At 45.9% G+C, this 25,548-nt stretch overlaps 1 protein-coding gene and 1 long non-coding RNA gene across 6 annotated transcripts in view; one reads left to right on the top strand and one right to left on the bottom strand.

Moving 5' to 3' along the window:
* LOC127037416 (trifunctional purine biosynthetic protein adenosine-3) overlaps nt 1-18,068 on the top strand; it is a 58,092-nt gene extending 40,024 nt beyond the window's left edge. For all 5 annotated transcript variants that reach the window (XM_050929122.1, XM_050929113.1, XM_050929139.1 and 2 more), the window contains 6 exons: nt 232-435; nt 771-902; nt 1,537-1,667; nt 10,957-11,098; nt 14,956-15,071; nt 16,777-18,068. In XM_050929122.1, coding sequence (XP_050785079.1) covers nt 232-435; nt 771-902; nt 1,537-1,667; nt 10,957-11,098; nt 14,956-15,071; nt 16,777-16,974 — 923 coding nt within the window. In that variant the 3' untranslated portion in view covers nt 16,975-18,068. The remainder of the gene's footprint in view (nt 1-231; nt 436-770; nt 903-1,536; nt 1,668-10,956; nt 11,099-14,955; nt 15,072-16,776) is intronic.
* A 1,452-nt stretch (nt 18,069-19,520) lies between these two features.
* LOC127037802 (uncharacterized) lies at nt 19,521-22,051 on the bottom strand. Its single transcript, XR_007770466.1, has 3 exons — nt 21,979-22,051; nt 21,136-21,453; nt 19,521-19,684 (listed from the first exon to the last, which is right to left on the bottom strand). It is a non-coding gene; the product is annotated as an uncharacterized LOC127037802 (long non-coding RNA).
* Nucleotides 22,052-25,548: the final 3,497 nt, after the last annotated feature.

Raw genomic sequence — 25,548 nt, 5'->3', positions numbered from 1 at the left:
AGGCAGTAAGATACATGGACTGGGAATTAAAACCAGTTCTTCTGCATTGCAACAGAGATCACTGGGCCTAAGACTGCCACAGGTCTAATCATTTTTGCATTTGTAATTCATGTCCAGAAATTCTGGCTCTTGATATTCTAGGAACTTGAGTATTTGTGTCAAGACAATGATTTCTGTTCAATACTTGTGTTGTATTTCAACGAGCAATTTTACAGCTTCAACCATTTTCAGATGCTCACAGTTGGCGGATACCTGAAATCTTCTCTTGGCTTCAAAAAGAGGGAAACCTCTCAGAAGAGGAGATGGCCCGAACATTTAATTGCGGGATCGGCGCCGTCTTGGTGGTAGAGAAGGCACTGGCTCAGCAGGTTCTGAAAGATGTACAGAGACATGAGGAAGCCTGGCTGATTGGGAAAGTTGTCTCCCGACAGACAGGTACTACTGGATTCTCATTTACCTAGAGAAATGTAGGGCCAGATCCCCAGCTGATGGAAATCAGCGAAGCTCCACTGATGTTAGCTGAGGATCTGGTCCATACTCTGTCGCATTTGCTCCATAGGTGTGTTAAAATGATAGTCCTGAAGACTCCACTTACAGTACATATAACACATGCTTCGGAGTGTTGGATAAATGAGTGTTAGCTTTGAAGTGGTGAGAAACAAGAAGTGCTATTGGTCTGATTCTCAGAGGTGCTGAAGTCCTTTTATGTCCTCTGTATTTCTCTGTTTACATGTAACACTCCTTTTTTTTTTTTTTTTCCTCCTATTAAGAATCTGCCCATGTTGAAGTCAATAATCTGCTTCAAGCCTTACAAGCAAATAGGTTACAGTTTTTGCACAACCATATCCAAGGCAAAACCCAAACAAGCAAAGTGAAGGTGGCTGTTCTCATCTCTGGAACAGGTGAGGCTTTTGCATTCTTCACTACAGGGTGCAACACAGCTGTTGGAAAAAGAAACTTAGGTCCTGAACCAAAACTGCTTCAAGTTACTGGAAGTGTTCCCATGGACTTCAGTGAGCTTTCAGTCAGGTGCCTAGAGATTGACATCAGGGGGCAGGCAGAACAGATTTTTGCCCTAGGCCATTTTGAATTGGATATACTCTGATCATTACCCACGGCTGCAAACTGTTTGTGAGATACACCTACATATGTAGCTTTTGCCCACACATCTCTATACCACCTTCAAGTGATCAACTAGCTGATCAGAAGGATGCAGCATTGTATTTTCAAACACACCAAACTTTCCTTCTGTGTTTTATAGACATATAGGCAGCCCCAAAAGTAACACATGCAGCATAGTTCATGCACTGGAAAGTGTTTTACAAATGCATAACTTATTAAACCATTTCATGTTCTCACACATGCCAGGGTTCCAAGCCAGTGCTCACTAAGGTCAGTGGAAAGACACCCATTGACTTCAGGGGCCATTGACTCAGGCTCCTCCTATGTTACTGTTTTTAAAAGCCATCTCGGAATCTTCAGTATATTTACCCTTCAAGAAATGCTTGGTCTTCATTTCTTCTTTTTCATTTTTAGGCACAAACCTTGAAGCCCTAATAACCAGCACAAAAAAGCCAACCAGCTATGCACAGATAGTCCTCGTCATTTCTAACAAGTCAGGCGTGGAAGGGTTAAGAAGAGCTGAAAGAGCTGATATTCCTACAAAAGTAAGCAATGTTTCACCTTTTGAATCAGATTTTGCAAACTCACTGCTGTGGAAATCTAGCAAAGTATTAATAATATTTATAGGGGAAAGGTGGAGCTGGAACGCAGGAGCCAGAAACTCCAGAATTCTTCTATGCCACTGACTGTGCCTTCTCTCTGTCTCCCATCAGTAGGATGGAGATAATAGTATGTCTTTTATTTCCATCTTAGAGGTGTTACTGGGATTTGTTATAGAGTGTGCCTAGAAACCCCGGCCATTGTTAATGTTGCAAAACACTTAAAATTAACACACACACTCCAACAGCCACCTACCTACCTACCTTTCACTTCCAGAGCTAATATTTTCCCTGCTTGGGGTCTCCCAAAAGATGAGTATTTTTATTATTAAAGTTTAAACAAAAGCCTTTCATATTGTTATTAAGTTCAGCTGCGATGAGAAAATGGGTACATTTCAGACAATGCAAATATTTATTATTTATCAATTTATAAACAATGGAGAATTGGGCCTAATGTGAGTTCTGCCATTGATTTCAACTAGAGCAGGATCTGATGCTTAAACAAATTATTAATTATTATTATTATTATTTTATTATTATTACTATTTGCATTATGTTAGAGAGACAAGGTGAGATAGTATAGTATTCCCTCCCCTTCCCCCCACAGTAAGGGCTACAGCTCTGATCAGGACCCCATTGTGCTAGTGCCACAAATATATAGTAAGGGTAAGATCCACAAAGGAAGTGAGGCATTGCGAAGCTCAGTGTCACAGCACCTAACTCTTAGGCACCTAGAAAGTCACCGCAATAACACTGTGCTCCCCAAAACCTGAGGGAAACTCTACACTACGGGGTTAAGTCAACTAAGTTACACAACTCCAGCTATGTGAATAATGTAGCTGGAGTTGACATAGCTTAGGTCAACTTACTGTGGTGTCTACATCACGCTGGGTTGAGGGGAGAAACTCTCCTGTCAACTTACCTCACGCTTCTCGTTTTGGTGGAGTACTGGAGTCAAGGGGAGAGCAATCTGTGGTTTATTTAATGGGTCTTTACCAGACCCGCTAAATCGACCCCTGGTGGATCTATCACAGCAGGGTCAATCCCCAGTAAGTGTAGACGTACCCTGAGTTTTCAAGTGCTTGCTCGTGTCTATTCTGTATTAGGTGTGTGTGCTCGCCACATGCACCGGTGCTGGAAGATTTTCCCTCAGCAGTATCCATAGGGGATCAGCTCTGGCGCCCTCTGGAGTGACGCCCACAAGCCCACCGGTGATGGTGCTGGAATATCTGCTGTTTCGGCCAGCATTGTTTCGTTCTCTGTTCTTGCGAACTTTCAAATCCCATAAAATAGTTGTGTGTGTATATAGTCGCTAGTTTTCTTAGTTACCCTTAGTAGTAGTTCTCCAACTCTTCATTAGTCCCAGATGGGACCCAGCTGGGGTTGGGGCGCACCCCAGTCCCCAGGCTTTAAGCCCTGCGATTGCTGCAAACGGCCTATGCCCCTCAATGATCCACATACCAGCTGCCTAAGGTGCTTAGGTGAAGGGCACATAAGTGACAAATGCCATATCTGCAAGTCCTTAAAATCTAAGACAAAGAAGGAGCGCAATATCCATTCTAAGAGCACTCCTAATGGAGTCGGCACTCACTCCAGCACCGGAGCAGTGGTCTGACTGAGCACTGTGACCTCCATGCACAGTGCTCCCCTGACGCCGTACACGAGCCGGCACTGGTCTCCCTCCACAGCTCCAGACAAGAAGCCGAAAAAGACTGTGAGGGGAAGATCCCCTACCTCCTGCAAGGGAAAGGAAAGGGCAGGGGGAGCGACAAGACCCTAGTTGGGCAGCTCAACATCCTCCTTGGGAAGTTGGGCCCCAGCTCAAGCCGAGCAGTGCAGCCCATCCCATGCTTTGTCTGCAACTCCAGATAGCAATGCAGGCCCCAGCCAGCTTCAGGTGCTGTCAATGCCCGAAGCCCTTCAAGCAGCTCACGAGATCCTGACGCTTCTGGTGCCACCTCATCAGCTCCCATGGTAAAACCCATTTAGGACCTATGCATGTGTCCCCACCTCAGCAGTATCATTCCCTATCAAGAGGAACATCCCACCAGTGTTCACCAGCCCGCAGCCGCCACACCTCAGGATGGGAAAGGCAGGCTCAGTGGAGCCCTATTTGGTCCTCGCACCAGGGGCACCAGTTGAGGGACTCGAGGTGTACTTGGCTAGTAGATTGGCGCAGACTCTCTGAGGCCTGCGCCACCCGGCAAGAACTCTGCGACTGTCTTCAAGGGCCCAGGACTGATTGGGCACCAGAGACCACCGATCGCTGGGCTGTCATTGCTCATCTCCAAAAGGAAGGTTGCCCTCCTCAGGACAATTCTCCCGGCAACTAGCCCATAGTAGCTACCAGTCCCGTTCGACATCCTGGTACCAGTCGAGTAGCGTGAGGCGTGGATTGCAGGTATCCGATGCAGATCCGATGAACACTGTCAGTCCCCAAGAGCCCAACCAAGAAAGTCTTGCTCGGACAGGTCAGCTTCAGGACTCAGTGACTGGAACCAGTCAGACAAGAGCCACTGCTCAGCCCAATCCTGGTCGCCCAGTACCGACTTCTCCACTGGTAGCTCCAGCTCGGAGCAAGGTTCCCTGACTGCGGGACAAGCTCCAGTACCGGTGGTGCCGACTACATTATCAGCACCGAAACCTGGATGCAGGTCCAGGAAGACCTAGGGGAGCAAGCTGCTGGACCACTAATGGACATAGAGGCTCCCACGGCACCAGCATCGTTCTCAGCCTTGTCTGGTGATGGTATCACGGGGCCCCCTCATCCAGTTCCTCAGGATAATGCCAAGGCTCACCAGGACCTTTCGAAGAGGGTCGATTCTTACCTCAGGCTTCAGGCAGAAGAATTGGAGGAGCTCTCAGACTCTCTCTTTGACGTCCTCTGCTCCTCGTCTCCTGCCAGGGGGGCTCTACCCCTTCATGAAGAGGTTTCCAAGATCACTAAAGCCCTGTGGCAGACCCCCTCTTCCCTGACCCTTATCTCTAAAAGGGCTGAATGCAAGTACTTTGTGCCAACCAATGGGAATGAGTACTTATACTCCCACCCAACCCCTGATTCCCTTGTGGTCGAGGTGGTTAACCACAAGGAGAGGCAAGGAAAACCTGGGGCCACCCCTGAAAATAAAGACTCCAGGAGGCTGGATCTTTTCAGAAGTAAGGTTTATTCATCTTCCAGCATTCAGCTGAGAGTAGCCAACCACCAAGTCCTCCTTGGCCAATATGACTTCAATATGTGGCAAGTCATGGCCAAGTTCAAAGGGTTGCTCCCTGAGGCTTCTAAGATGGAGTTCCGAGCGATCCTCAATGAGGGCACAACTGTGACCAGGGCAGCCCTCCAGGCAGCGTCAGATGCTGCTGATGCTGGCCACACCATGGCTTCTGATATCTCCATGTGGCGAAGCTCTTGCCTGTTCCTCTCTGGGTTGTCCACCGAGATCCAGCAGTCTATGCAGGACATGCCCTCTGATGGCTGGGACCAATTTGCAGGACGAACAGACAGCAAATTGCATGGCCTCAAGGACTCCCACACCAGCCTGAAGATCCTGAGTCTCTATTTCCCAGCCCCAGCGTGTAAGTGGTTCAAACCGCAGGGCCAGGGGAGCCAGCCTCAGCAGGACCAGCCCCATAAATGAGCCAAGGGCTACAAGTGCCATCTGAGCCACCCACCTCCACCCTCTGCCCAGTCAAGCTCGACCCAGAATAAGCAGGGGGCCACATGGTCATTTTGAGGGTGTGCCTGAAGGCGACCTACCAGACTATATTCTCCGGATCCATCCTTCCCTATGTTCTCCAACCACCTTTCCCTCTTCCTCCCTGCCTGGACAGCTATAACCTCAGACCGATGGGTCCTCAGCACAGTGGAACAGGATTATACCTTCCAGTTCCTTTCTACTTCACCTTCCCACTAGCCTTCCCCGTCCCTCTTCAGGAACCCCTCTCACAAGAATCTCCTCGCACAGGAGGTAAAGGAGTTGCTACGACTGGGTGCGGTGGAAGAAGTTCCTCTTGAGTACAGGAACAAGGGGTTCTGTTTGTGGTACTTTTTAATCTCAATGGCCAAGGGCAGTCTACAGCCCATCCTGGACCTGCGAGGCCTTAACAAGTACCTAAAAGAGTTAAAGTTCTGCATGGCCTCTCTGGCTTCTATTATCCCCTCCCTGGATCTGGAAGACTGGTATGCCGCCCTCGACTTGAAGGACGCATACTTCCACATAGCAATCTTTCAAGGACACAGACGCTTCATCCAGTTTATGGTGGGGCCCCACCACTACCAGTTTGCAGTCCTCCTGTTCAGCCTGGCGACAGCACCGAGAGTGTTTACCAAGTGCATGTCAATGGTAACGGCTTACATCAGGCGCTGGGGTATCCAGATCAACTCGTACCTCAACGACTGGCTTGTTAAGGGCAGCTCCAGGTCTCAGGTCCAAAGGGATGTCGCAGTGCTTCAAGCTATGTGCCGCTCTCTGGGCCTACTGGTAAACGACAAAAAGTCGACATTAGTGCCAGTGCAGAGAATAGAGTTCATTGGAGCAGTCCTCGACTCGACCTGCACCAAGGCGTTGCTGCCACTGGAAAAGTTTCACACATTGACGAACCTCATTGTGGAAGTCTCCATTTCCCTCTGACTACAGCCAGGGTCTGTCTGCGCCTTCTGGGCCACATAGAAGCATGCACTTATGTGGTCCACCATGCCAGGCTCCAAATGTGGCCCCTGCGACAATGGCTGGTGACAGTATATTCCCAGTCCCGAGACCCCCTGGAGAAGATGTTACCATTCCCCAGGCGATACTTATCTCACTGTGATGGTGGACTGACCGCAGGACAGTCCTGGAAGGGGTTCCATTTGACAACCCTCCACACTCACACCGTGAGGTCCCCAGACAAAGCGCAGTTGCACATAAACATCAAAGAGCTCTGAGCAGTCTGGTTGGCGTGCAAAGTCGTCTTGCTCCATCTGTCGGGTAGGGTGGTACGAGTCCTGATGGACAACACAGCCTCGATGTTTTACATCAGCAGGCAAGGGAGTGCACGATTGTCTGCTCTCTGCCAAGAGGCACTCCATCTACGGGATTTCTGCATCAGCCACAAAATCCCCCTGAAAGCTTGTCACCTTTCCAGCGTCAGGAACACGCTGGCAGACCAGCTCAGTAGGGACTTCTCCTCTCACCACAAGTGGTCGCACCATCCAGAAGTAGCCTACATTATCTTCCAAAGGTGGTGAATTCCCCAAATGGACCTCTTTGCTACCAGACAGAACAGAAAATGCCACCAGTTTTGTTCTCTGCAAGCTCTGAGCAAGGGCTCCCTCTCGGACACCTTCCTCCTGTTGTGGTCATGGAGGCTGATGTACACGTTCCCTCCAATTCCGCTCATCAGCAGGGCCCTGGCAAAGACCAAGAGAGACAAGATGCAGGTCATCATGATCGCCTCGATGTGGCCTCGCCAGCACTGGTTCAGCATGCTCATGAGCCTGTTCGTGGCCTCTCCCAGGCCCCTGCCCAACTGATTGGACCTGCAGTCAGAGGACCATGGTTGACACCTCCACCCCCACCTCGGGTCCCTCCACCTCTCGCCGTGGGTGCTTCATGGCTGAACCTGGAGGAACGGACCTGTTCAGAAGGAGTCCAACAGGTCCTCCTGGGAAGTGAGAAGCCCTCAACTAGACTGACTTACCTGGCTAAGTGGACTAGGTTTTCCTACTGGGCTCCAAACAGGGCATTTTTCTCTCGTATTCCTCCATACATCCTGGACTACCTGCTCCATTTGAGGAACCAGAGCCTGGCACGTTCTTCCATTAGAGTGCATCTCGCGGCAATCTCTGCTTTTCACCCACCGATCCAAGGACAGATGGTGTTTTCCCAAGACATCATGTTCAAATTCCTGAGGGGGCCTGAGAGACCCTTCCCGCAGGTACGGGCCCCTGTTCCGCAGTGGGATCTTAACTTGGTCCTCTCTAGGCTCACCAGCCTGCCCTTTGAGCCACTGGGTTCCTGCTTCTTTTCCCACCTGTCGTGGAAGGTCGCATTCCTAGTGGCGGAGATATTGGCAAGACGGGTGTCTGAAATTAAAGACTTGACCTCAGAACCTCCATACACAATCTTCTACAAAGATACGGTTCAGTTGCGGCTCCACCTGGCCTTCCTGCCAAAGGTAGTCTCCACCTTCCATATGAACCAGGATATCTTCCTCCCGGTGTTCTGTCCCAAACTGCACAAGGCCAGTGAAGAGAGGCATCTTCTCACCCTGGATGTCCAGAGGGCCGTGGCTTTCTACTTAGAACATACCAAGCCTTTCCATAAATTGACTCAACTCTTCATCGCTACAGTGGATAGGAGGAAGGGTCACCTGGTGTCTTCACAGAGGATTTCCAATTGAATTACCTTGTGCATAAGAACCTGTTATGATCTGGCAGGGGTTCCACCGCTGCAAATTGTCAGAGCCCACTTGATGAGAGTATAGGTGTTTTCAGTGGCCTTCCTGGCGCACATCCCTATCCAGGACATCTGTAGAGCTGCAAAATGGTCCTCTGTTCACAAGTTTACTGCTCATTATGCCATCACTTAGCAGGCCAGGGACGACGCTGGGTTTGGCAAAGTTGTGTTGCAATCGTCACGTCCGTGAACTTCTACTCACCTCCAGGGGTACTGCTTGGGAGTCACCTAATATGGAATGGACATGAACAAGCACTTGAAGAAAAGAGTTAACTTTTCCATAACTGATGTTCTTCGAGATATGTTGCTCATGTCCATTCCATGACCTGCCCTCCCTCCCTACTGTCGGAGTTTCCAGCAAGAAGGAACTGAGGGTGGGGAGAGCTGGCGGTGCCTCTTACACCATGCCAAGCGGGCACCACTCCAGACGGCGCCAGAGCTGGTCCCCTATGGATACTGCTGAGGGAAAAACTTCCAGCACCGGTGCATGTGGTGAGCACACATTCCTAATATGGAATGGACATGAGCAACACATCTCGAAGAACACGAGTTACAGAAAAGGTAACTGTCTTTTAGGCATCGAGGCTCCCTAGCCAATGCATGGGGAGAGAGAGGCACCTCAGAACACAATCTGCAAAAGCCAGCACATTAAGTGGGGAGCTGCCTAAGCTAGCCAGTGGGAGATGCTGACGAACTAAACCTCTCCCCTCTCTTGGAGATAGGCACCTAAGTCCAGGCTGCAGGGAGGCATCAAGGTCTGCTTAGAGATCCACAAATGAGAACCAGCCATGTAGAGGCAGGTACCTTAGGCACCTATGGGATTTCTTGCAGGAATGACTTAGGCACTTGACTCAGTCCCTGTGAAATGGGGGAGGGGAAGGAAGTCACAGTGCCCACCTTATAGCTTTTAGCCTAGTCGTTAGAACACTCTATCTGGGATGTGGGAACCCTACGTTCAATCCCCACCTCTTTGGCAAAGGGGGAGCGAGGATTTGAAGGGAGGACTTCTACCACTGAGAAGAGCGTTCTAACCACTGAGCTATGGGATCTTCAGGTGCAGGGCTCTCTACCTTTCCAGTGGAAGGTGTTCCCCATTGAATAAACAATGCAAGAGTGATTGGAGCAGGGGTGCTGGGCCCTGAATGAGTCTCCCACTTCCCTGATGGGTGCCCTAACCACTGGACTTGCCGCATCATTTTCGTGTGCTCTCATTCTCTGACCCAATGACTATTTATCTATAGTAGAACAGTCCTGGGGCCAGATTGAGAGTGGGAATGATTCTGGAGTCCAGGGACTAGGACATTCAGCGGGGAGGGAGGGAGGAGATCTGGGGTCCAGTCCTTGTGTTCCAATCACTTAAATTTATTTATCTACAGTGGAACAGCTTCACCAGAAGAGGTGGAGAGAGCCTCACAACAGAACATCCTGTAGCTCAGGGGTTATAGCACTTTCTTGAGAAGTGGGAGTCCCCTGTTCTAATCCTTTGGGGAATTGAACCTGGGCCTCCCACATCCTGGGCAAGTGCTCTAACTACTGAATTAAAAATTATCAGGTGCATGGCACCACCACTGCTTCCTCCTCATGCCAGATTTGGACCACACTTGGTCTAGTAGGCATGCTCAGAGGTTGCCTACAGCATTGGACCCTGCTTGTGACTTAGGCGTTCAGTCACTTATCTTCTTCTGGTTCATGAATCACTCTGGGGCTTGAGCAGGAGATAGGTGTCCGGATGCCTAGAGGGAGGCAGTAGTGCACCTGCCCAGAACATGAGACACCCAGGGAACTTTTTTTACCTGAAAAACATAAGTGCTGAGTGAGTTTAGAGGCCTACAGGGATTAGCGGGTGTTTTGTGGATCTCACCCTAACAGACAGTGTCTGTCCTGAAGAGTTCACAATCTAAATGAACAAGACAGAGTGGGAAGGGAATCAGAGCCACGCAGAGGTGAAGTGACTTGCCAAGGGTTACACAATAGGTCAGTAGCAAAGCCAGTAATAGAAGCCAATCCAGCCCTATCCACACTGCCAATGCGTTGAACAGCTGCACAGCCAATTTAGCATAAACTTTTCAAACCTAAAATGCTGACTTTAAACCCTATTGTTTTTTGTAAATTTCATTGGCATTTAACAGGCCTCATTATTTTAAAGCTATGGATATTTTAAGAAAATAGTTTTGGTAGTTTAATTTTAAAATTATTCACATTTAAATATGACGTGTGTCCTTAGCAGAGAAAACTTCAACTGGAGCAATCCTCAGCCTTACCTAGCTGTTCCTTCTTAACATGCCTATAATTAGCCCTCTGGCCTTTTGTGGGGCCCTATGTTACATTTTTTTAATGGGTGGGGGGAGGGGAGAATCTTGTTTGCAATTTAAACTGATCTAAGGTTTGGCTGGGTTTAAACCCTGTAGATTGTTTTAAGGTTTCATATGAACTGAAGCTGGTTAAGCCAGTCTAAGAGTTAGGGTGCTTGTTATATTTTTCACGTTATTAATAATAATTAATTGTTAATGGTCCAAATCCTATAGTCTTAAACTGAGTTTAAGCAGGCAAAGCTCCCACTGCTTTCAATATGAGTTTGGCTGAATATAGTCTGAGTTGAAAACTACAGGATTTGATCTACTATTACTTACGTGCATTTCTGAAGTGCCCATCCTTGTAATAGCTGGACACCCTTCTTTGGTCATATCTAGAGTTTTAGATTTTTGTTTGATTATAGTACAGTATTTCAGCATGTTCTTGTTATATGAAAGAGTCAATTAATCCACATTCGTCTCTGTGTTTCCCTGTTTTGGATATTGTAGGTAATTGACCATAAATCGTATGGAAGTCGCACAGAATTTGATAATGCGGTTGATAAAGTCCTTGAAGAATTCTCAGTTGAACTGATCTGTCTTGCAGGATTTATGCGGATTTTGTCTGGTCCCTTTGTCAAAAAGTGGGATGGTAAATATGCTATTTTAATATATACTTCTAAACAAGACAAAAGACATTTTGCAGTTGCAGTTAAGCACTGTATTTAGTATGGCAAACATGTAAAGAAAACAAGGCAAGTGTACATAGATGATTGACCACTTTAAATAGTAACGCCTTTTTATCAGCTATACTCTGGATTTTTAAGAAGGTACATGACTGCTGAAGGTTGGAACTATGGGCGGCCAGTGACCCAGCCATTGGGGGAGGAGGATAGCCCCTGGCTCCACCCATTGTGCCAGATGCCCTGCCCCTCCCTCTTCCCCTCCCCTGCACTGGGCGACTGGGTGGCACAGCCGCAGCGCCCCCAACACTAATGCGCTGGGCAGCGCGGTCTGAGCACCGGGTAGGCAGCGTAGGCCCAGCACCAGCCACCCTGAGTCCCTGCGGGAGGCAGGCCAGCCAGCCCCAGTTAGCCTGGGCCAGGGCAGAGCGCCAGGAACTGCAGGAGGGAGTCTGGGGGCAGAGCATGGCCAGGGCCACACCAGGCAGTTTGGGGAGGCACAGCCTCCCCCAGCCTACGATACCTGTCGCCTGTGGTTGGAACAGAAACCTTCCCTCTCCCCAAAACTGCAGCTAAAGCACCTGCTTTGGTTGCACGGGGAGTTACAAACTTAAAGCAATTGAGTGACACACCAGTTGCATATCATTAGCCAGCCAGCCAACCAACCAGTTGCTGATCCCATCGTTGGTGATGACGATTGGGATGATGCAGGAATAAGCCATGACATGCTGATAGTTTGTTCAAAGGCTGAGGCTGTAGCATTTATAGAAATAGTTCAAGCTGCAATGTCATTTAGTACTCCCTCTGGTCCTAAATAAGTGTAAGGCCTGAGAGTACCCTTCACGTGCCTAGGATTTTAACACGATATGGTTGGAAATCCCCAACCAAGCCAATAGTGGGGGGAAACATGCTTATTCATGGGATGCCTTATACAATATCTGCACAAGGTAGTAATGTCTTCCCCGGCTCTGTGCTATAGATCGCTTTCCTTAGCCTTCCCTGTTCCCAAACCCGTGCCCAAGTTTCAGGATAGGAGGCCATTACAAGTGATCTATACTATGATGGGTTATATGTCGCCTTTTTGTGTTATAAAAATGAACCTCTCAAATAGGTCACCTACTCACCTACTGCTCTTAAGCTGAAATTCCCATCAGGCTGTCTTTATCCTACATGCTCCCACCGCTCTCAGGTGCATAGCTTTTACCTTTTAGCTTTAGTTACTACAGAAAAAGGGGAGAGAAGACAAAATTTAAAAAACCCTCCACCACCTCAGCTAATGGCTTTGTGGGGCCAGGGAGGGAAATTCCTTCCTAACCCCAAACAGAGCAATTGGAGTGACCCAGAGCATATGAACAGGAATCAATTCAAGGGACCTTTTAGGGCATCCAGAAACGAGCCATCGCACCAAACGTAGAACCTTGTTAATACGATGAAAGGTCACCCCTTGTGTCAGTCTTAGGGGCTGGTGAGTAGGGAGCTCTTCAGCTTGCTGTGAGAAAGCAAAATTGGTTCCTAATCCTCCTGCCAGACCCTTTTAAACCCTGCTATTATGGAGGAGGGGGCCACCTTAATCCCAAATTGCAAGGAGGCCAGATTACTTTCCTCCTGTAGAGAAATAAATGAGAAGGGTGAAGGGAGCCAGTATCTTTCCCTTCTCTTTATCATTTGCATTGGAACTTCTTTCCACTTCCTTCTGATGGAGGCATTGTGTGTAACCTGCTTCTATAAAGGAGAGGATAAGAGAAATCTGGTATTAAAATTCTTACACAAGTAAATGGTGCACTCAGTTTCCACTGGTTCAGGAAGCAGGCAATAGGAGCAGGTATTGCAGGGGAAACAGTCTGGAACAGGGAGAACCCAGTTGCATGGACAACTTCCCATTCCTGTGCTTGGGTTAGAGACTGGGGCCCAAGCAGTTCTCTGTTACAGTTTTACTTCTGTACTAGCAGCTGTTAGCAGGTCACTGGGTGGCAGGTCTGGCCTGCCTAGATCTTAAAAATCCTGTGGAGCAAGGTTCAAGACCTGAAGTCCCTGACAAACCAGAGAGCTTCACAACCTTTTGCACAAGTATTTTCAATTCTTCCCTTCCCATGAATGTTTTGTGATTTAAGTAGCAGTAACAGGACAGAGAGGCAAAAGCTTTCAGGACTTTTATCAGTTATCTCCTGGTAACCTGCCCCTGCCATTCCCCTGTCACCCAGTTTACCCTCTGGCCTGTCTCAGACTCTGACCTCCTGGTATCTGAACTGGTCCAACTCCTGCTCTGACCAGTAGGTCAGATTCCCCACATCCTGGTCATGACATGGTTCCTCTCTGGTCCTGCAATGTTGAAGGTGAATCTTAGCAGAAAGGATGCATGAAGAACAGCCTTCTATACTGCAGCTCCTGGGGATACTGCAACAAGGAACTCAAACTCAGCTGAAGTGTCACTGTCACAGTATTGTCCCCAGTACATTTTTGCCCAAGGACGAAACAATCACTGGAAGAAGACCTGGCATATTGAAGCCGAAGAAAAGCCTTATTTGAACAAAATAGGCTGGAGATAGTGTTGAAGACCTGTTGGGATTTATGCTATACTTATCCCCAGAATGCTACCAATGTCATTGTCTGGAGCAAATTGTGTACGTCCAAATTGTGCACTGGACTCCATAGGACATGGCCTTCATCTTGCACTGTCTGTCTTCACTTGTGCCACTTTTCCCATTGCAGTACATTTCCCCCTCCCCGGAATTGGACCCTGCTGCCCCTAACATTAGTCAGCCAAGTGTCTCACCGCAGTGCAATTAAGCTGTTGGTGAATACTGACAGCATGCAACTCACACATGAGGCATGGAGTGACATTTGTGTACAAGTTACCCTAATGTGAGGCATGTGTTATTGTCTTCCTGTTATCTGAAAAGGAATTTTTGTTTGTTCTGAACTGAGCGTCAGATCCTCAGCTGCTGTGAAATGACATCACACCATAGACTTCATTCTGGCCCAGGATTTCCAGTGCAGTTTGTCAGACAAAATAATAACTTAGAGGAGGAGGAAAGACCTTTTTGAGGAGCGGAGACGGCCTGATGGCTTAGCTATAGGAATAGTATGTCTGTGATTAGCATTCAGCCCTATTCTGAGGCTAGCTAGTGACTAGAATGCTCACAGAGCATAGGCAGTCACCTCTAGGAGAGAGGCCTAGTGCTGCTCAGTACTATAATGGGGACCCTGCTGACCGTTCATTAGGAGAAACCCCTCAGGAAAAGAGCATTATACTGACTTTTTTCAATAGAAGAGGAAAGCTGTGGTGTGTTTCTGCTTCTTGGAAGGGCAGGGGGATACTCCTGTGTAGGCAGCAGTTCTCTTCTGTTAAGACTGAACTGTCCTTAGTGATTAGGAAACTAACCTAGGAAGAAATCTCACCACTTCCATGGAAGCTTGTGTGACACTCCCTGCCACCATGGGCCAATATTCTAAGTCACTAACTTGAGTGAATATTAAGCACTATGAGCAATAGGAGTGTGTCTAGTCAGATGAAGAGCAAGCTATGACACCGGGGAAGAGACCACCACCACAAAGAACAAGGAGCTATAAACAAACGATAGTCATGGCAGAGCTTCTTGGGAGAAGTGTACCACATTATGTGCAAATGTTTTATTGTTCCCAACCCTGATCAGCTGAAAATAGATGGCATAGAACGTAGATTCCTGATGAGTTTTGGGCTGCTTTGTCATGGCATTATGAGCATTTTGCATTCTGGTTAACGATGAGGCATTTACTTGATGTTTAAACTTGTGAAACGAGGGCTGAGAGCTAAGAGGAGATGATGATTTCATTTATTCTTTTCTAGGAAAAATACTGAATATTCATCCATCTTTACTACCGTCTTTTAAAGGAGCAAATGCCCATAAATTGGTATTACAAGCTGGAGTCCGAATCAGTGGCTGTACTGTGCACTTTGTAGCTGTAAGTATGCCATTTCTAACAGAAATGAGCAGCTTTGAAAAACGTGCAGTGAATGATCATGGTTGGAATAATACCTGTGTCAAAATGATCTGTCTTTTCCTCTTCATTTGTAGAAATGTACAGTGAGATGAATTCTTTAGAATGTTGTGCAGTGCGGGAATTGGAAATAAATACTATACTAGAATTCAGGCTTTATCTACACTTGCTTTTTTTCCGTGCCGCTTCCTACCATTGGTAACAGTAGTGCTGCTCCACCAGTTGTCATATCAATGGGAGCGCTAGCACAAGCAAGGCCTTGGTGATGAGCAGCATCTTTACCCACTATCATGTTTCCAAGTCCTGTGTTTTTAAACATGAGCCTCACTCTGTTTAGTGTTCTTAGAGTCCAGTTGCTGGAATCAAGGAAGGCATGAGAATCTCAGCTTTTGTTAAAAACAAAAAATTGTTCCAGCTCTCATGCTTGCAGAGAAGCTTGAAACTATGGAGTGACTGTAACCTAAAGGCTCACACCCCACCAGGCAAAGGAAAGAACCCTAACTGTATTCATTTTGCAAAAGTCTTTTTTTTTTTTTTTTCTTTTAACACTTGGAGTTGGCAATATTGCCACCACGTTGTCAAGACTTGCTTTGAGCAGAATAAGCAACAGTCTTAGGCCCAGCTCTTGACCTCCCATAAGAAATTCAGAAGACCTGGACACCTAATTTCCTGGTGCTGATATTTCTGTTTTGACACCACTTTTGTCAAAAATTTTGAATCATTCAACTACCAGTGGTAGGCCTGCATGATATTAGGAGAGTCTATGGCTTTTGGAGGAGTTGGCTTCCACAGAAAACATTGCTCAGCTGGACCCTGGTTAAAATGACTCAGTTCTCTCTTGACGATAAACTGAAAGATTTATTTACAAAGTTAATCTCTCCCTCCCTGGTATTTTAGACATGTGTTATGAACTCCATAGGGTTGATGAGCCTTGACTTCTCACCATTTGTGGAAAATGCATGTATACAATTAAATTAGTTTAGAAGTAAGATTTTTTTTCCCTCTCATTTACTTATCAGCATTGAAAGTAGCAGGACGCACCTCCCTCGTTAAATGCTTGAAATCATCCTCCCACTCCTATAGCTGCTTAAGAAATCCATTTTCTTACTCTTGTCAGCACTGTGGCATGTGAGGAGGCAAGGAGTTCGGTTCTTCCAGACACAGATGTGGTTCTGTCCCTCCATAGTATGTCATTATGGCACTTCCACAAGTGAAGAGAATTTATAGACAACAGGGAACATACTGAGCATGTGGGAAATAAATAATTTAGAGGTGAAAAGACCTTTTGGTTCACTCTAATCCATCTCCTTGTCAATTCAAGATAATTCTCTGTTGTAAATATATCTGCATTTTGTCTAGTCCAGTTTTATATGGCTTAAGTGCCATGGCTTTCACTGCTTTGTGGGACGCTATTCCTCAACCTCACAGAAATATCACAAGTATTTTCATGGCATTCACCCTGGCCTACGTGCTCCCATTCTTGGAAACAGACTCCCATCAATTCCCTGCAGACCAAGGTGACCCAAATGTATTTTCTGCACTCCTCACATATCACAGGAAAGATGTATAAGTGGTACCTAAGGTAACCAGAGCAAATAACTGTCCTACTGTTGTGCGTCTTCTCTCCCCCTTCTTTCAGTTTACAATATTTTGGATTTTCTTTTTTCAGGAGGAAGTTGATGCTGGAGCTATAATTTTTCAAGAGGCAGTTCCTGTGAAGATTGGAGACACAGAGGAGACCTTGTCAGAAAGAGTAAAAGAAGCGGAGCACAGAGCCTTCCCTGCTGCCTTGGAACTGGTGGCCAGTAAGGCAGCGTGCCTTGGAGAAAATGGCAAGATCTTGTGGAATTTAGTACAGCGGAATTGAGAAAACTCTTGGCTGTAGTGATGGAACAACAATAATAATCCAGAGGGCAGAACTTAGCAATCACACAGCTGCTTTTATTCTGTTCATAGAGTGTGTTTTAGTGTAACATTTCCCATGGCATTCCAGCAGGATCTCCAAATTCCCTCTAGTGCTATTGCTCCAAAGTAAAGGCAGAGAAAGCCAAAAATGGGAAGGGACAGGAATTTTAATTTTTTTTTTAGAATACCATAGTGATAACTGATCAACATTGCTCTGGCCACACCAGAAGGAAGAAAGTGGCCCTCATAACAAAATCTTTCTTTAAAGAAAATGTTGAAGTGGATTTTGCCCCTGCAAATTGTGTTTTTCATGGAGTATCATATCTGGTCTGGACTCACAGTACCAAGTACCAGTACCAGAGGTGGAACCTGTGATCCAGCAGATGCTGTACAGAATAAAACTCCTGCTGAATACTTAACTGTGGGTAAGTGGGTCTCGCTTTAGGGACCTCATTTCATACCTGTAGTCCACTAGAGGTTAAGCAAGTTTAGAGTCAGAGGATTTCTCCCCTCCCCCCCCCCCCCCCCCCCCCCAGTGTAGAATTGTGAATGAGATGCTTTCCAATGCTCATAATCCTGTGTGAAATTCTTTACCAGTGCTGTCATAGGTAGATTCAGGAATTCTGGAAGCATCTGTTTAAGCTAGAATAACTTTTTTTTTTTTTTTTTTTAATTCTCTCAACCTACCCCTGTTCCCCTCCAAAATCGTTTGTCATTCTCAGAAGCATATTTGAGTGTTTTTATTATGGCTGAACTCTTATCTCTGTACAAGCCCCTCATTTTCTTTTAATGTTTTTAGCAGCTGCAAACATCAGTCACTATACAGTTTACTCAAATGTGTTTTCCCCCCACAAGCTAGAGGCACCTTCCTTCAGTTGCTCCCACATAGTTTTAAAACAAAACAAAAACCAGAACCCTCCTGTCACTAATGCACTAAGTGACACTAAATGTTGGTTGCCAGCCTGTGTACTGACATTCTTTCTGCGTTAGAACAATTTCAACTGCTCAGTTATTTCAAATCCAATTCTAATAAAGCTGAGAAAAAGCAACGTTAAAGGGACTTCATTTAAATATTTTCCTTGGATTCTTTTGCTTTCATTAAGGGCAGAAATGATTTTTAAAAGTTCTGTGTTTAGAAGGGAACACTATTGTTTCAGATGTGGATACAAAATGGTAGGCAGAGTAGGTGGATATGCTGCAAGTCTCCAAATGACAATGGTTTTAGGTCCATCTTAAAGGTGATGGACATTCTACCTAAATATGCCTAGGCCTTAGGCTTAAAAAGCAAGACAGGTGCTAAAATTTCTTAAGATCTTTCAAACTATAGTTGATGATGGGCACATTCTCCTAAAAGTACAGCCTGAGCCAGGGAAAGAACTTAAAACAATCTGTGAAAGTAGCATACAACTGACCCTTTGGTTAGTAATCATGATCCAAAAATGGGGGTGGCAGAATGATTTAACAGAACTTGGAGAGAAGATATTTACAGCCCACATCACCTCTCTATATAGTGATGTTACTGGAGTTTATAAAGCATTACAGGCAAAACATTCACAGAATTATCAGTACCAGACCTGGGGAGGTTAATCATGCAGATGCAGACATGGTGGAGACAGTTTTTAAATAAAGAAGTCTGGGTCCCCTTTCAGAAACAGGCCACATGAGGCTATATAAAGCCAGAAGGATTGAAAAAGGTTATCAACAGATGTTTACTGATGAAATATTCATAGAGGATGAAGCCTTAATCAAGGGACGGAGGCCTGTATAGGGGTTTAAGATTACAAGGACAAGACCAATTCTTTTCGGTCTCAAGAATTACCAAAAAAAGTTAAACCTGAACAAGACAGATTTTACAGGGTTGAAAAAGTTCTAGCTGGGAAAGGGAAGTGGGAGGGAAGTGAGTTTCTGATGAAATAGTTGGGTCAGCCCACTAAATTTAAGAGGTGGGTGGCAACCTCATCTCACCTCTCCAACCTTCTAGATGTACAAGGAGAAAACAAAAGAGCTGTGGTGACTTTTACATCAACCCAGTGATGCCAGTTTTAGGATTTTCCACAAAACCCTACTTTGAATTTATACAGTTTTAACTATCTCCCAGGGGCCTGCGAGTTGGGGTTAGTGGAAATACAATCTGAAACAGCATCACCAAACAAGCCTTTTGAAATTACCTTTGGGGGCTAAAAATGGGCATTTCTTCCTACAATGAGGCTATTAATCATCCATACCTGAATTGGTGGATTATATGAACAAAGCTAGGGCTAGCCAAGCTGAACAGCCAGAAGTGCTCACGAGCTACGATCATAGGGGTAGAAAAGTTAGACTTAAGTCTCCTGGTGGGGCCTAAGCATTTTCTAGCATTGTGGAACTAGCCTAGAGTTTGGAGGAGTTGTTCCCTGGTCCTAATGTTAAAAAAAAAAAATCCCATTTTCCTCCACCGTTAGAGGAGGTTAGAACTTTTTATTGATACATGGACATTGCAGAACACCAGTTTGTGCAGAAATTCTCTGTACCAGTTACTTCCACTGATGAGGACACTGTTTATCATCACATATGACAAACCACATTGTATCCCTGTCAGCAACCATCACGTTTTCTGGAGTGGTGATGTCATAGACAGAGCAGGACATCTCGTTTCACTTTGGCAAGGTGATCATCAAGCTGCGCCTGTCCCCCTGAAGTAAAAACAGATTAGTAACCCTAAGAATTTATAGGGAACACCCCCAACACCATAAACCAAAACTTAAAGGCCAGGCTGAATATTCCCTTCCTGGATATCATGGGGCACCTGTGATGTACAGAGCCAGCATGGGGGCAGTATTCCATAGCCTCTTTTGAGAAGGGGGCTAGAGATTATTAACCCCCCCTTGTAAAAACAGCTGTTCAGAATACAGCCAGAGATGTGGGTAAAGTCGCATCTCCTGAGCTCTTCTGGATAAAGTGAGCATTCCAGCCACGCAGATGGGATTGGGCTGATACAACTTTACAAGAGCTGGCTTAAAAGAAAATGGAAGGTGTGATATACAGGGCTCCCAAAGTCCTTTTGGAAAAAAAAAAAAAAAAAAGCCCTCAAATGCTGGTTTAGCCAGAATTGAAAGGCCAGGAGGAAGCTGGGGCGAAGAGGAGGCACTGTTCACCAGGTAAAAGATTTAAATCACCATGACTTCTGTTCACTGTGGGGCTGAAGAATGCAGCAAATTCAAACGAGTCATTCTAAATGGTCCCGCAGCAGACCAGCATAGGAAAAAAATAGAGATGGTGCCTAACTATATATATCAGCCATTGCAGAAGCTTCCTGGTTGACTTTTGGGCAGGAATGGGAATAGGTTACATGGTTTTGAATACATTACTGTATCTTTCTGTTGCAAGATGATTCCATCTTTTACAAACCCAATGAGGAGCCCCAGGTGGGACTAGTGAATTACCTCAAGGCCTTCATTTTCAACCAGCTGGATGTCACTTTGGGAGGTAGCCTTTACCGCATCAATGCTCAGTTACAGTGACAACACCGTTGCCACACAATTTTCCATGAGCCTGTTTTACAAAGACATCTGGAGAATATAAAACAGAGCTGATGGTCATGCATGAAGGGTTTTAGGAGGCGGATGAACTGGTCAGCTCAGAGCAGGAAGATAGCTGCCCCAGCAGCTTTACACAGTTACCTCTCTTTTCAAGATAAACTTGTAGAATGGCATAGATCTGAAAATTAAACTGACACACGGCAAAGAAACCTTCTGCTTAAATGTGTGTACTCAGAGTTCACAAGGGTCTCCTATTAGACAGGTTCGAGCTCTGTCAAAACTTCCCCCATATAGAGTTCAGAAACAGTGATCCGTGTGTCCCTGCAGTTCTGGGCCATCGTTGCTTTTCTTGTTCTCAAAATATACACAGGTCATTAAACTGCCTGTCAACTTTCAAGAGCTCCATCTCCCTCTGCTAACTTTTTTTCCTTTAGCTGTTCAGAACTCACTTTGCTGTGTCTTTTCACTAGCCTTTTCCTGAAAAGGCTACAAGCCACTTTTCTTTCTACCATACTTGCTTTTGCTGCTCTTGGCACTTACTGGCAATTTCCCAGTCACAAATTGCACACTCTACCGCTATGTGTCAGTGCTGGGATTAACTACACCTCTGCCTCCTGTGGTCTGCTCAAGGACTCCTCTGTTGGTCTCAGGCCTCCAGCCATCACCTCTCTGGGGGCGGGGATCCTCTCTCTCAAGGCCGGAGATTTAGGTTTGTAGTCATCCTGCAATTCACTGTGACTATCGCAGCACATCTTACCTTTGTCTAGACTTGCTGGTTGCTCCCTCAATGGCAGATGGTGTTCATCCATTTTTTAAAAAAGAGCTTGCATGTCCTTTGCACACCAGAGACTAAAGGCACGGTGGTATCGGTTTCTTCTGTTTCTCCCCCTGCCTCCCTACACACTTGTATTTATATCTTCAGCCTAATGATCAACAACATTTAAGTTAATAATATTCCTTAACTGTTTAAACTGCATGTTTACAGAAACACACTGTCACAGGGTCTGCACAGGTTCCCTCCCTCTTGTGCTGCATGCTTAGGCTGGCCAAAGAAAAGGGTCCCAATGCCTCTCTCAGGTATTTCACCCCTCTTTTTATTTACAGTGCTTAGTGCAATCCCAATTCATCCGACACCGATCTCTCACCCTTGAGGCCTCCTGCAGCCAGTAGAGACAGAGCTGCAGTCCCCCTGGCTAGCCTTTCCCTGGGCTTATATCTCCTCCCAGGCACCAGCCCAGCTGGTTCCCCTGAGCCTGCCCTCGTTAGGGCCTGCAGCTGAGCTCCTTGCTGAGTGTCTGGCCCCGCAGCCACTTTGCCGAGAAGCAGGGAGAGGGGAGCCACTCCTTTAGCAGGGCATCCAAGGGCTTTATCCCTCTGCCCTGCCACACACACCTACAGCCTGTTTAAAAACAATGTAAAACATATGCACAGTTAAAATGGAATTTTACCTTGCCCTGGTGAATTACAGCTTGAAGTTGCTGTTTCCCCACTAAACGGATCACACCACAATAAAGTGTGTGTGTGTGTGTGTGTGTGTGTGTGTGTGTGTGTGTGTGTGTGTGTTTATGTATACACACACTGCTAGAGATCAGGTACATTCAGAATTATACAATATACCTCACAGTCCAGCAGCCATTCCAACCAAGATGCTTTCTGTTGTAAGGAGACCGTGTCCAGTAAATAAGACTTACCCCCAGGCACCTGTTTGTTTCAATCTAACTTTAACATCTGTACTTAGCATGTTGTTTTGATACTTCAGTTCTTAATAGATACTTGATTAGGGTACATGATGAATTTGTGCACCCCTACAGCTGTGGGTGAAAAACTGTCTACACAACAGGGCTGCTTTGGGGCTTTAGTTTCCTGTTTCTAATTGAAATAGAGCATTACAGGACCTTCTTACATTATTAAAGAGTAAACTGTCATCCCCTGCAACTTTGACTATTACTGTATCCCCCTTCCTACTGACTTTGAAGCTGACAAAATGTGTCTTAGGGCGTTTTTTAGGTGTGGGTTGTTTTTTTGTTTTGTTTTTTGGTGAGTAAACTTTTTGTTTTTAGAGAAAACAAATCAGAAACACACACTAGCACACACATCTTACATGCTCATGATGTCACACAGGCTCAATTAGCACTATCACTGGAGCCATATGCCCCATTTCAGCTTCTCTCACAAACACCCTGTTTCAGGGCTGTGCAAAAACAATTTTGGCCTAATTCTTCCATATCCACAGATCTATGCTTTCCAGGTTCTGGGGCTCTCTAGAAAGTCACTGCTCAGCTGTTGAGAGAACCCACCCAGGTAAGGCCCTATTTTAGATTTACATAGGTGCAATCAGTTCCTATCCACATTACCCTCCTCAGCCCTTTCAACATTTTCTGTTCTAGTTATCTGCAACTTGGCTCCGTGACTCAAATTGTTTGGCAGAGATGCCTCAGCCTTGTACGACATGTCCTGCCCCCTTCCAATGGTTAAAACAGCAGCCAACCCCCACAACATTTCTGGGCCTGCTCTGGGTTCACAGGGTCTAACTCGAGCATAAGGCTGGAACAATCTGCTGGAACAATCTGCATCGAGGGGGTGTTGAGAGCCATTGAACCAAAGTGTAAACCCTGTATATGATAGAAACCACTTCAAGTCAGGAGGTGCTGCAGCACCCCTAGTTCCAGCATATATAGCGTGAGGCTGCCTATTAGGTCTTCAGGTTGCATTCTGGAATCTCCAATGGCAGCTTGGCCAGAGGGCTCCCCTTGACTTCCCCCTCCTCCTCAAGTACCACTGGAGCTAAAGTAAATAGGTCTTGTGGGAGTGGAACTGAGCTCTTTAAACAAGATGGCCTCCTTCACATCTCAAGGGCTTTTAGGGTACTGCTACCAACTAGCCAATAGTTAAGCAGTAGAGGACAAATTTCCAGCCTCGTTACACTCTATAGTTGGTCAGGGCTTAGAGGTCGCACCTCCTACAATCCCCAATTGACACTAACACCAGAGGGCCTACAGGACCAATTGGTGGAGAGGCACATGGACAGGCCGCAAAGAGTCTGGCTTAACCCAGGAAGTAAAAACAAAACACCTTGGTGCATGCCCACAGGGTGGGAATCAGGAGACATGCAGAGTAGGGTTTCCAGCTCCATCTCACTACTGATCAGTCAAGGAGAGAGGAGGAGTTGCCACTCGAAGACTCACCTGCAGCTCTCATTCTGTAAGAGTGCTCAGACAGTTTGACAGTAGATCCTAAGACTATTCTAACATATTAGCAGAAAATAATAGGTGAAATTCACCCATTGTACACATACAATCTATAGGCATCAGAGGGTCCAGGATTCAGTTCCTTGTTCTGCCACAGAGTCCTTTTTAGGGTGAGCAGATATCCTGATTTTACAGGGACAGTCCCGATTTTGGGGGCTTTTTCTTATATAGGCACCTATTACCCCCTACCTGCTGTCCTGATTTTTCACACTTGCTATCTGGTCACCCTAGTCCTTTTTGATCTTGGGCAAGTCACTTGAGGCCAGATTTACAAAGGTGTTTAGGTGCCTAAAGAAGCAGATGGCCTTTCAATGGGAATTAGGTGCTTAACTAGCTTTAAACGTCTGGCAATGAGTGCCTCAATTCTCAATCTGTACAAAGTGGGCATTATACCTCACAGAGGTGGTATGAAGAAAAATAAGTTAAAGACTGTGAGTTTCTTGGATACAATGGCAAGGGGGGACAGAGAAGTATCTGAGATACATAAATAAGAAGAGCTACGGCTCCAGTTATAACTGTGTTAGATTTGAATATGTTCAAACAAGATTGTACAATTCAAAACAATAGATAGGACAATATTACTATACGGCTACAGTACCACAAGAGAATAGAAGCAATAATCATGTGCGTTTATCCTGTGTCTATTAAAAGCATTTGCCAGCTGTCCTCAGCTTAATCTGGGAGAAAGGAAAGGGCTAACATGAAAACAGAAGTTCACTGTTGTAATCATAACAATAAAACTCCATCATTTGCTATATCGAAGCCATAAATGTCTTGTATATTAAAGGTAGACAAGAAGTAACAGTAGGGAATCGTTTTCTTTACCTTCTCCAACTACCAACTCCACATTCACCACAGTACAAGCATGAATACAAAACTTGAACGAAATACCCCCCTCCTCGTAATGTAAATTATAATGGAGTTTGCCGCAGGCTTTGGAATATCTCACTAGAGCCAAGAGCCTGACCTAAGATAGGCCCCTAAAAGTACAGAACATGAAACTCAATTCCAAAACATAAGTGTTTATTCATTGAACCTTAGGGGATATAAATGTCCATGATCTGATCTAATCAATCAATCAGTGGCTCCTTCATCGGAAAGCTCAATTCTAGCGGTTTCTTTTTCCAACTACTCCAATAATTTCTTGGCTGACCTGCCTCCCCACTGATTTATTTTACTTGCACATGGCCCTTTACTCTGACAGAGTTAAAATAAGCCTCCTACTTGGGCAAAGTGTTTAGTTAAAGGAAGAAGCCCATACTGCCCAGCCTGTCACTGGCTTGACATTGTGAAAATGGAGATTCAGCTTTCATTGCAAATCAAGTCTGGTGACTCCTTTGTCACTAAAATGGCTACTTACCTGTACAATGCCTGATGTTCTTCAAGATGTGTGGTGCACAAATGCAGTCCACAGTAGACAGATGAGTGCACTAGGCACACCTACAATTCCTGAAGTAGCAGGGAAGGTGAGAGGAGTGTGGAATATGTATTTGACCAAACATCTAGAAGAATAGGTACAAAGCATTGTACAGGTAAGTAACCATTTTTAACTCCTTTGAGTGGCTGTGCACATAGTCATTCCACTGCAAGTGATTCACCAGCACTTTCCTTACAGATGGTGGAACTTCAGACTACTTGGAGATGGCCAAAGTTGGCATTGTCTCAGAAAGCCTAAGTAATGGCACAGTGTGTGGAGAAAGTATATACAGCGATGACCACGTTGCTGCTTTGCAAGTGACCACCACAGGACTGTTGCTCCAAAAAGGCTAG

This window comes from Gopherus flavomarginatus, chromosome 1 (genome assembly GCF_025201925.1).
Source record: "Gopherus flavomarginatus isolate rGopFla2 chromosome 1, rGopFla2.mat.asm, whole genome shotgun sequence".
Taxonomy (NCBI): Eukaryota; Metazoa; Chordata; order Testudines; family Testudinidae; genus Gopherus; species Gopherus flavomarginatus.
The sequence above is the reverse complement of the archived record's forward strand: the minus strand, read 5'-3'. Positions and strand labels throughout refer to the sequence as shown.